Here is a 12,651-nt window from a genome sequence, read left to right as displayed (position 1 = left end):
TCCTGATTGGGCAGGGCTCCCCATCTTCAAGATGGCGAGAGCCCGGAGATGTGCCTCACCTCGCCTCCCCCACCTGAGGGGTGGGGTTGGCAGGCTGGCACATCCCCTGTCCTTATTTGGGGTTTCCGGCTAAGCTTCCCGCCAGAGTGGGGGGTTGCAGTGGCCTGGGGAAGCTCACAGAGGCGGCATGCCTTTGAAGCTTCCCCCTGCCCATCCTGGGGGAGGAGATTTAGCACGTCGCCCAGGATGTGCATTGTTGCAGGCCCAGGAGAGCAGGGGCTCTCCTAATCCAGGGGTCCAGCAACATGTCTGCTGTGTGGCAGCCTCTCAGACCAGAAGTGGATTGTAGGTTAGGTTTCAGGGGACATCTGTAAGATGCCCTCTGGGGTGCTTGGTACATTAAATCCCACACTGGCATCAGTGCGGGTTTAATGTGCTGAGAAGTTTGATACTAAACTTCTCAGTCTTCAGTGTTGCCATTATGGTGCTGTGGAGTTCGTGTTTGACGAGCTCTCAGCACCATGTACTCTTAAATCGCAGCACTGCACTTACAGTGCCCAGGAATGGACCTGGGTACTGTAGGGGCACAGGGCTCCTGCCCCTGTGCCCGCACCACTGGCATAGGGCACCCAGCTAGAGGGGTGGCTGATGTATGCCAGGGCAGTGTAGGTGGTGGGCATGGCACACAGGGATGTGTGCCATGTCGACCCTTTGTTTTGTCCTGTACCCAGACACTCAGCCTGCAAGGGCAGTGTGTGTGTGTGTTAGGGTACAGGGCCTCTAAGGGTGGCACCTTGAGTGCTGCAGCCCTTAGAGACCTTCCCTGGTCACAAGGCCCTGGGTACCATTTACCAGGGGCTGACATGTGGCCAGGGTTTGCCAATTTGGGTTTTAGGGAACAAACATAGGCCCTGGGCACCTGATTGGCAGGAGTCCAGGGCACACTCAGTCAAAGTACATTCAGCAAAAAGTGGGGGCATACCATGCAAGAAAGATGGCACTTTCTCACACTATAACCTTGTGAACCCACACAAGCATCCTGCTCTCGCCCTGGATGCCTTCATCCATAGTCTTCCACGCCCAGAATAGGGCAGGTTGTGTCTGAGAAAGAGGCAGCTTTTGGAATGTCAACACCATATCTTGGTTGGAGTAGTCTTTCCCTGTTATCACATTTAGAATGGACTCTAAAAATGGCTGAACCTGATGTTGTAGGAAATGGAAACTGCTATCCGAGTGTTTGCTAGACACTGGTCTTTGCTGCGGCTGTTCATCTGGAAGTTGTCTTGGTAAGTGATGAATTGAAGGACATTCATGACCAGGTAAACAGCAATTGTACAAGACAGTTTGTAAACCAAATTGGGGCTGTAGTGGCACCAAAGTGTAAAACTTTGAACTGGTAGAGTTGTCCACTTACCATAGAGACTTGGTAGCAGAGACGTGCTGGATGTTTGGGGAAGTGTAAGCTGACATCCTTGCGTTTTATGGCTTCCATGTAGTCCCTTTTTCAGAGCAGCCGGATTCCGTCCTGCAGGGTAATCAAGTGAAAGTGCCCTGACAAGATGTGGTGGTTTAGTGGCTTGAGGTCTAGAATCAGCCACAAAGTCCCGTCCTTGTTGGGGATTAAGAGGTACAGAGAGCTGAATATTTTCCTAAGCAGGAGTGGGGTTATTTTCTTGCTGCCCTCTTTGACTAGAAGAACCTGCAATTCTTCCTTTAGCAGTCGTAGATGTTTGCCACAAAGGAATCTTTGGTGGCATGGTGAGGAACCCTGGCATTACCATTGTCGTACCAACGAGAGCACCAATTTGCCACAGATCATGTCTTCCTACTGAGAGAAGAAGAACCTCAGTCTTCCACCAATAGGTGTTTTGTGATCGGAGTGAAATGGCAGAAGGACGATTGCTTAGAAGCATAGGCAAACCCTTGCTGGAGCCACCTCTCCCCTTGCCTCTACCATTGCCGTTGTATCCACACCTGCCATAGTACCTGCGTGGTACACAGTCGTGCTGTGAGAAGGGGAACCTTTCACTGGGTAAGGCTCTAGGTGTTAGTCATCTGGGAGGAGTGAGGGCGTACCCAATAGTACTCCAGGGAACATCTCTTTCCCTTGTTGTGACACGCTTGTAATGTCTGTGTGACCCAAATGAGACGAAGGGCTTAGTGATGGTAGAGGTGTGTGGAGAGGAGTTGGTACAGCAGACCTATGGTGTGGGGACTGTTATGGAAAACTAGTAGCCCTGCCCATACCTTTTAAAAAGGTTGGAAAGTGTGTGGCTCCTGGGAGGGCTGCTCTTCAAAAACTAGCATCCTCTTTTCTTTTTTTAAATCTTGGGAGCATCTCGTTGCTCTGGCCAAAGAAGAGCGAACTTACACAATCTGCTCTCTTCTCTAGTAAGCCCAATAGGCCTGCTTTCTCCCCTTCTGCAGAAAAAAGGTCCTGTGGCCCAAACAGATCCTGCATCTTCAGCGAGTCCAGCTTCTGAACTTTATGGTTTGCCCTGCAGCGCTTGTGCCAATGTGAGATTTTTGAAGGCCATGCTGGTTAACTTGTTATGCTCAGGGGTAAAGCACAAGTTGCACATCGTATGCTAGTCTGACCAGGAGAATTTAGAATTCCACTTAAGGCAAAATTGTACGGGTGTTTTTCCATAAAATCCTTTCACAGTCACTTACCAAATACGAACGGATTCTGCCTCAACGTCACTCAAAGGTGACCCCTCACGGTCCAGTAAAGATTATGGAGAGTTAGAATTGAAGAGCTTATTGGCTGGCACCGAAGAGAATTGCTGCCCGTAGATGTTACTACATCGCTGGGGTTGAACACCAATGGCTGGCATCAAAAGTCTCAGAGAAGAAGAGCTAGCATGCGAACGTTTCAAAGCGATGGTGGAAAAAAACAAGCTGAGGTGGAGCCCTTGTCCTGGTGTATTGTTATCTAAGAGTGGAGTCACAACAGACCATGAGACTTCAAAAAAAAACTTTGTAGAAAAAAACTTGCAGACATCAGCACGAAACTCTAGATTACGGGAGTACGCAGAGCATGAGCATCTATAGTCCTGTTTGCCAGCCTGATGAGAAGTCCGCATAAGACATGTAGTTGAAATATGCAATGCAGACAGGCTTATATTATGGAAAACATTTAGGATTCATAATGCGTTTGCAGCCTATTACTCAACTCTGTATGGTCAGGTGATGCCCCAACACACAGAATCCATAAACTCCCTGTTGAGTGGCAGCCACATTCCGTCACTCCCATCTACTGAAAGGGAGTGGTTGGATCTACTGCTCTTTGTTGAAAAATTGGGTAAGGCCTTAGCTCATATCGTGCCTGGAAAAAGCCTGGAAGCCAATAGGTTCTCAGCACGTGCGATTTATTATTTGCATCTACTGAAGAAGGTACTCTGCCATCTGATCTTCACGAGGCAGTTACCACAGCCCTACTAAATCCTGTGAAAAATATATTTAACTATAAGGCCCCTCTCACTGATCCATAGAGGCCACAACCTTTGCCATGATTTTGTTCATTGCCTACTGCCTCTATCCGATCACTAGTACTGGCTTTATTTTGGGCAGAACCACCTAACATAACATCCATAGACTACACAATGCAGTTGCACTATCAACCCGCCTGCAAGGTCCACTGTTTTTTTTTTTTTTGACAGATGTTGAAGAAGGCCTTTGATTCAACTGGCCGAGGATCCCTCCTCGCCATGTTAGAAGGGATGGGCTTTGGTGTCCGTTTTCTGAACAATCTAAATTGAGCTGAGTGCCAGAGTATGGTTATATTGCACCTTGTCTGCTTGTTTCCTGACAGAGAAGAACTACACAGGGATGTTTTCTCCCACTTCTATTAGTTTTAGCCATCAAGACACTAGTCATAATATTGAGAGCTGACAATTTCAAGATTTTCTTTGGATGGCATAGATTAAAGACCAGTTCTCTATCTATGTGGACATGTTTCTCATGCACCTGTTGTAATCTCCCCCCAATCCTCCGGGCCTAGGGTGACGAAACCATCAAGGAGCATAGCCTAGCCTCAGGTCTACAAGTCAATTGGTCTAAATTAGCAGTATTCCCAGTATAGGGTCACCATGAGGAGATAAGCTTGGGCACAGAGTTCAAGTCTGAGGCTAACTGCTTCAGATGGGTCAGCTACCCACTGCTCAAAAGCAGAAAGGCCCTTGGTGTGCCTCCCAAAGCATGAGGTGGTGGCACCCTATAGATATCTATGGTAAAAAGATGTTGATCTCATTATGACAGGGGCTTATGTATGTTCACCACTCTTACTACTGAACAGCACATCTAGTATGATTGGTTCGTTGGATTTCAGTCAGACACAGACAACAGCTTTGAGAAGTGGACGATGGGTGAGAAATCACTTTTACATTTCGTGTATGTAAGTTCATCTCGCACAGACTTCTCCTGGCCACCAAATGCGTTTATGTGTGGAGAGAATCGCTTCAGGCAATTCAATGGGATGTTAAGCAGACTGGGTAGATGACACTTGGTAGAAACTAATGGAACAAGTCTCATCCTTCGGTGGTTTACATGAGTGGGAACTCATCTATATATCCCAGTCACACCTTAACTCATTTGTGGACCTGCAGAACGATTTTCAACTACAAAGATCCCAATACCTCCAATCACTACATGCAATCTCCCCTTATCCAAAGGACACTGAGCCCATAGAAAAGTTCAGCCTTTTGGCTGTTTAAGCTACTGATTGGGTCCACAGGAGCTAAGAGGCTTTCATGCTTATAAAAATTGTCATTCATTCGTGCTACAAGCTTATTCCAGGAACTGCGGGTGGCATGGGTGGGAGAAACAAATGTTCGGAAGAGGACTGGCAGGATGTCCAGCTGTCCGTGTACAAGGTGGCTATTTCAGCCAGGCATTGACCAATTCAGTTTAAATACCTGTAATACAATGTATTATATCCAAGAGGCTTCAGAAAATGGATAGAGACCCCCTCAATGGATTGCCCGAGAAGTCACTCAGCAGTGGGATTGTCCCAAGACACAAGCATTCTGGAAGTAACTATTTACTACGCGGTCATTAGTGCTGCGCTTGCAGGTCCACCTGTCTCCTAAGGCAGCCGTACTTTATATTTTCAAGGACATGATGCAAACTAATATAACCAAGCCATATTGCACTTGGGTCTCGTCTTGCTCATTAAGATGTTACCCAAAACTGGAGCGCCTCAGTTACCAGAGCAGGAATGGGTTGGTAAGGTGGCTGAATAAATGTATGCACTTAAGATTAGCCCACTTACAGAACCTAAGGATACCTACAAAAGCACAACAAAATTTAGAAGGTACTGCAACAGTTTCACACAAGCTGGAATTTCTTATCACAAGCACCCAGGCGCATAGGGGTGTTTCTTGAAGAAATGGATGAACAGCAGTTTTACTGTCAGTCCTTGCTCCTTATACTAGAATGTAGAGCTCAGAATGGAATAAAAGTATCGTACTACTAAAAGATGATTGCATTTACTTTTTATAATAAATGGGAATCAAATCTTTACAAAAAAGAACATTTACAGCATTAAGAAAATAAATCTTTCGTTTGGAAAAATATACCAGTTACTACATTCAAAAAATGTCCCCTTAATCCAGGCACATAAGACCTACAGCTGCTGTAAAATTGTTTTGAGGAAATGTCCTGTTTGCGTCAGAGCTTTGCATAAACACTTTCTAAGCCAATGGCGGGAAAAAAAAAGAAATCAAAAATGGTGGCCATATGTGCAGTGTGGGCTTAAGGTTGGCGTTACAATGAGTCAGTCCTACAACTCCACACAAGGAGACACTCATTGGAGAAAAGAAAATGACTACAAACACTGCTGACAAATATGCACAGCATATGGATCTAGAAGAGACTTCACTCTACGAAATGAGAAGATGACTTATAGGATCTGGTAAAGATGACGGAAACCCAGGTCATTTCTACAAACACAAGCTATTATGGATAGAATATTCAAGCATATGTAGCATGGCATCCTGCACAACAAAGCTGAAATCTATCCATATTTTAGAGTCTGAAAAAAAGGACCCAAGAGACTGCTGGATGTTTGTCTGATTTACTAGATAAAATGAGGAGAACTGAGAATAAATCTCCTGTGTCCAATACTCATAAAAACGTGTTAAAGTTGAATATAGAAATGATCATGCAACCCAAGACACATGCTCAATTGAATTGATTCAGTCTTTTGCTTTTAAATCAATATTTAAATGATACCAGTTCCCTTCAGTGATGTTAAAGGAAGTAACGTAAGAGTTGTAAAAATTACATGTGTTCTAGATTTAACTTACCACAAAGACCTGGTTGGCACTTTCACTGAGAGTGGAATCATCCGGACTATCAACAGGCGTCTGGCGTGTAAACTTAGCATCAAACTGGCTCACATCTTCCTCAGATTGCTTTAGGGAAGCAAAATAAGTTGTCAAATATTTTAGACATTAAATATTTTTATGACAACCAATTTCATAATTGTATCGTTAATGAAGACCTGCTGGTGGAATTTCACAACCAGCATCAAAGGATTATTTTAGATTATATTTAAATTAGTCATGTTTAAAAAACCCAACATGAACAAAACCCGAGACACAAAAACAGCAGAAAGATGCAGTTGGTGGAGTGCTACTAGGTCCATGAATACATTGGGCTGGCTCAAGTAGGCGCTAACGATGTGTCGTAGCAGTTGCACCTCTTGCATATGTCTCTATCTGTACCAGATAGATTTGAGGGAGTGTTTTTCCAGGGCAGCTTTTTGTCAGGATAGGGTGGATAAACTGTAGGTATGGCTCCCAGTTGAGTACCAATGTCAGTCTGGTTGTGGTGCCAATGAGGTGAAAATCAAACTCGGCCTTGGTATATCTGTATAGATCACGACACCATTATATTAAGTCATGGGCCAAAGTAGCGCTCTTGTTCATGGCTATCTGTCTGGTGTGGGCAAAAGGAAAGGTGTATACACTTAGTGGTAGACTTGCACACCTTGGCTCTTGTCATGAGACCCAAAAGACCACGTTTGGGCTGAGCTCGGTCTTTTTTCCCCATCCACCCGATGGCTGGGTGGTAAGATTCTCCCACCAATGCTCTATAACTCTGCAGGACCAGACCATATGCCCCCAAAATGTCACCCGTATTGTTAAACCGAGGACATGCCACAGGCCTCTAGGAGAACATAGCATGAAAGCGCTCAGGCACGCTCTATTAAACTTAAATCCCTGCCTTAAGCTCAAACAATTTATCGAGACATGACATACATATTGTAGGGCCCTTTCCATTCTATGGATGTAAGTGCAACGTCCCACATGGCTCTCAGAGAAGCCAATGTTTCGAGCCTGGTGGCTCATGTGAGTGAGTGCATCTATTGGTGGCTTCTTCCTGCCACTCTCTATGTGAGTGACTTGGCTTTGGTTAATGTTGCATGTGTTAGAAAGTGTCGGGGGAGATTGCATTTTGCTGGAATTTGGCAAAGGTGCATGAGGTGAATAGTATTGTATAGGGCTCCCAATGTGGCTATCCCTGCCCAAGTCCAGCGACATCTGTTAGTGCCTTTCACTAACCAAGCAAAACAGAGAAATGACCAAAGTGCAACCTACGTTACATAAGGCGGTCAGGCAGATCTATGGTGCAGGTAACAATGCCGGTTGTATCGCGCCGCCTGTAATCACATGAATCAAGGTCCAACTCTGCCCTACTTATGCAGTACATATTCCCCTACTTCAATGGGGGTCAGTCCACCATTCAGGTATGCACATTTAAAGGATGTGCACAGTCTTATTCATTGAAACCCGTTGGGGCAGCAAGATAACACATTTCTAAGTCTGGAATTCCCAGACCTTCCTCATACATTGCAAGATAAAGTGTGTCTAAAGTAACCCTTCTTTGTGCCCACCATACCAAGTACATCAACAGTGTGATAATCTCTTGATGAGTCAACTGTAGGGGAATATTTGGAAATAAATAAATCAAAAAAGAAACGCAGCAATAACACCATTTTAGCCAACGCTACCCTCCCCATTAAAGATAACGAGAGTCTACACCAAAGCCTTTGGAAACACCTACTGATGTTAACGTCCTCCCAAGGTTGCCCTGTAATCTGTTTTGTTGATCTCTGTAGACTCTCACTCCTAAATATTTTAACATAGTACATTCAACTGGTAGCCCACCGACTGTTTAGGTGATCAATCGGGTGCCCTCCCTCCTCTGTCCTTCAGAAGATTAATTTATGTGTATGCCAGAATATGTCCTGTATAGCTCATCAAGCAGTACTGGCAGGCCTGAGGACTTGTCTTGCATATATAACTAAATGTTGTCCACATATGACGAGATTATGTGTATGGCCAAGTTTAGAGATCCTGACCCTTTCTATTTGGCTATGGATTTATTGTGCTAAAGGTTCCATGGAAAATGAAACAAGCATTGGGATAGCCAATAGGTCTCGCCTTTGGGACCTTGTAAGTAAAAAAAAAAAAAAAAAAAATGAAGTGTAAGTCTTCATGTTTACATTTACTGCATCCTAAATACAAAGTAAATGCAAACGTGAAGTCTTATACTTCCTTTTTTTTTTTTTTTTTTTTACTTACAAGGTCCCAAAGGCGAGACCTATTGGCTATGCCAATGCTTGTTATTTTATAGTGCCTGAGCACTGATTAATAGAAAACTTTTCCAGTCCCTACTAGAACTACGATTGTGGTTTAATGCTGTACACCTGCTTGTCAGAGTAAACTGCACAGTCGGAAAAGTAAGAGGATATTAAAATATATTTTGTGACAGCAGAGCTTGAGACTTCTAGTTTATTTATTGATCTTGCACTTTTATATAGCGCAAACTTGGACGGAGGTCATTAGAGTGCAGTACATAAAAAAACAGACGTTGCTCATTTTTAGGCACGGGGATATTAAGTAATTTGGCCAGACTCTCAGGATGTTGAGCCGAGACAGGAATTCGAGCTTGCCCAACGATTTGATTTCTAAATATTAACACCTGATTTGTTATGATGTCTTTGTCTGCGAACCTCTCATCGAAGCCATGGGTACAGTCAAGACCACGCCCATAGGACAAATCTTACTTCTAGATAGGACGTGAGAAAAAAATGAATGGACTGCATACGAGCAAGAAGATCATTAACCAAGTATCCCGAGACTGCGAGACAGGGTTTGTATGGTTCAATAAATTGAGTAATACGTGGGCATGCTCAGGGCAACAGAGCCCTGGTTTACAAAACAATTATAATAAGAGGAAGGATGCTGGTAAACTGTTTTTCTCAGCTTGTTCAAAAGGGTTACATTTCCATAAATACACACATGCCTAACCAAACGCGCTTTCAGAATACACCATTTTATATTCGTTGCCCCATTTCAACAGTCCAAGTTGAATAAAAAAAAAATCGTAGTCATTCCTTTGAAACACCCAGGTCTTTCATTCGTGTTTTTACCATGAAAGGATTTGTTTTTAGCAGGCGTCCTTCAAATTTGATATCAGAGGGAAAATGATGGCCATGACCCCGTCCCCGCCCTCTGCGGACTTCTTCCAGGGGATAATTTCATTTGGCAGCAGGTGTTGTTTTGACTGATACTCCCATGAAAGGTAAAATTAAGGGGGCCCTGGGAGGATCTGGCGGTCCTCGTGTCTCTGCAGCTGTCTGCTGGGCACACACCCACCAGCGGCAAACTCCTCTAGCCACGCCGCGCAACATAGTCTGAGGCAATGCCGTCTTCACTTGATTACTCAACACGATCGCCACGTTCTGGGTCAAAGAAGTCACTGTTTGTGCCAAGTGTTTACTTCAGGAGATAATTGTGCTCGTTTGTGCTTTCGAAAGTATTTATGGCATGGCCAGGGACAGACTGTTCATTGGGTGTGCTTTCATGGCCATTCTGTGACCCAGGAGGAATTTGAGAGACACAAGAGGAAATTTAGTGGGTGGAGCATATATTTTTTTTTAAGTGAAACCAAACGCGCTAAGGGATACGGAGAAAGCGAAAGCAGGGAACAACAGACACACAGCGTTTCCCTTGCGGGAGCGAGCAGGAGCACCATCTGTTTGAAAGTTAATTACAAACAGATGGTTTCATAGCTCGCTCCCACAAGGGAATCGCCAAATGTGCTTATGTTGCCATTGAAAGCAATGCACTGCGTGCACGTTTTGGCAGAAACACCAAATCTATTTCAAGAGGTCTCCTCCTATGCAGCGCATGCACGCGCGCAGGCGAGACCTAAAATTAGTAGCGGGGAAAGAGGACACCCTTAATGCATCCCCCTCTGTACAGGCTGTGTGTTAAAATCATACTTCCTGTTTGAACACAGGACTGTAGGGGCTGAATATAGTAGTTAACCCATCGAATAGTAGAGCTACCAAACCCCACGTTTTGCATGGTCGCCCAAATTTAACTAAATTAAAGAAAGTCAAGTCTTCTTTAGGTCAATGGAAGCTGCTGCCGGCACTGTGGAGTCCCCGGAAACACTAATCAAGACAAGAAACAGAGGTTCGACACTGCGTCCTGGGTCCTTTACTACCAGGATGCACACGTTCTGGTCTTGATGAATCAGGTAGTATAATACCATGCGGATTCTGTGGCTAGGACCTTCCCTAAAATCTTGCAATTAAGGTGTGAGAAAGGGCAAAAGAGCCAAACTCCAGCGGGGCCAGCATATCTTCACCAACACCACCCCATAGCTTTCTTTGTGATCGAAGGCAGTTGTCTCCTGGCATACGCTTCTGTATATAGGTTCCTCAAATGATGGAATCAATGGACCCTGGAATGACATGTAGAAGTCCAGAACTAGCCGGTAGCTGTCTGGAGTTTTTCCAGTGTGCAGCTGTGTTAAAGCTAGTGTAAGCTACTCAGGTTGGAGAGAAAGTTCCAGCTTGTTTCACTGCTCTCTGGTTGGTAGAGTTAAGGACACCCCCTGCAGATAGCAATCTATCTGCATCAAGGTCTGTCTCATGCGTGTGCCATATAGACTGCGATAGTATGTGGCAAAAGAGACATTGATGCTTACCGTAGTATGAGTGATTTGGCCATATTGCTGGTGCAAAGGTGGTATATTAGTATGGTGTCTTAGCCTGGAACATATGGGCCAGTAAGGGACCCATCGTATCCCAGTCAGTGTGCCTACTGGCAAGACATTCTTGGTAAATTGTATAGACATAGCCTGCTCATGTAAAGGAAAAAAATAGTCCAATACCAGGACTTAAGTGAATATCAAACTCCTTAAGTATTGCGTTTCTGCATTTGTATTTTAATGCACTTTATTTGTCTTTACATGAGCGGGAAGGGACACCCAATAATGGGACTACCTCACACTCAGGCTCCACTAGTATTCACGATTAACTAGATAAGTTAGGGGCACTCTTAAGATAGTGAGGAAAAATCAGTGATTATCCTTTGAGAGGAATGACCGTGACCACAAACACTTGGATGACCATACATGCTTTTCTATCTTCTAAACATCGGTTATTGGATTTTAGTTTTTGAGTGTGTCCCCACTCAGGCTCAGAGTTAGGATATTCATTGATGAAACTCGGTTAAGTTGGTTACCATATAGGTTAGAGGGCACTTGGAAAAGATTGTAGAGCACATGGAATGTGTCTTCTTTCACTGGGTATACATTTAAAATTTTTAATATGCAAGGAGAACACCTGTTTGGTGTATAAAGCATCATCATTAGTAACAAGCATTGGCATAGCCAATAGGTCTCGCCTTTGGGACCTTATAAGTGTTTAGCTATGCAACAGTTGCATAACTAAATACGTATAATGTCCCAAAAGCGAGACCTATGATCGCGATCACGATCAAACATCAAAGCGGCCGTTGGGCCGCGAAAGTGAAAGTAATCGCGGTAAAGCGTGGCGCGCGCGCCCGCGCACATGCACTGTAGGTCCAGCCTGGCCTGGTAGCACTTTTTGGAGCCCTCTCAATAAGTCTCGCCAGACCAGCGCATGCGCTGGGTCAGGCGAGACCTAAAAAGATGGCCTAACCTAAGGTGGGACAAGGGAAGTTGCAGTTATAGGAGTTAAGACAATCATACTTAAGAATGGTGTTTTATTCCCTTAGGTATCCAGACTGTGTGTATCTACTGAAAGGGAGATTGTAATCATTTATCAGTTCCCTACTAGAAAGTGACAAGACTAGGAGGGAACATTACTAGGACTTTCTTTGGGGATCTGTATCCTGATGAATGCCAACGACCCTACCGGGTGGCAATCTAGGGCATAAACATGTTGTTACAGAAGACAGGGTAATGGTGAAGTTACTTTCCCATATACCCAGATTCTTATTTTTTCCTTATAATCTTGCCAAGTGGGATTCACAATAAAGGTCTTGGGTACCAACTTACAGTTTTAGATTTCTTCTCTTAATTAGGGATCCCTGTCTGTTGAATTCTTTCTTTTCAATATTCTGTACTTTTCCTTGCGCTCCTCCTTGGACGTTGGTCAGCGTCAGGCAGTCATAGCGGCCCAATGATGCAGCGTGCCACTCATTGAGTGGGTGAGGGCAGTATTTACAAACCTTTGGGATTTCCAAGTTGGTTCTTTACCTCCAGAGGGAACAGACTATAATTTCTAGCCCCCTTTCTAGAGTCTGGTGACTGGTTGTTCTTTCCCTTTTCCTCTTACTTTTGTTTATTAAAAATAACTTT

At 44.4% G+C, this 12,651-nt stretch overlaps 1 protein-coding gene across 1 annotated transcript in view; it reads right to left on the bottom strand.

Annotated features, from left to right (window-relative positions):
* RPS6KB1 (ribosomal protein S6 kinase B1) overlaps nucleotides 1-12,651 on the bottom strand; it is a 526,632-nt gene that overhangs the window by 113,947 nt on the left and 400,034 nt on the right. Inside the window, exon 13 of the mRNA XM_085649414.1 lies at nucleotides 6,309-6,416. Within this exon, the coding sequence (XP_085505540.1) occupies nucleotides 6,309-6,416 (108 nt within the window). The remainder of the gene's footprint in view (nucleotides 1-6,308; nucleotides 6,417-12,651) is intronic.

This window comes from Triturus cristatus, chromosome 3_2 (assembly GCF_964204655.1).
Source record: "Triturus cristatus chromosome 3_2, aTriCri1.1, whole genome shotgun sequence".
NCBI classification, from domain to species: domain Eukaryota; kingdom Metazoa; phylum Chordata; class Amphibia; order Caudata; family Salamandridae; genus Triturus; species Triturus cristatus.
This window is presented reverse-complemented; position numbering and strand designations above follow the sequence as displayed.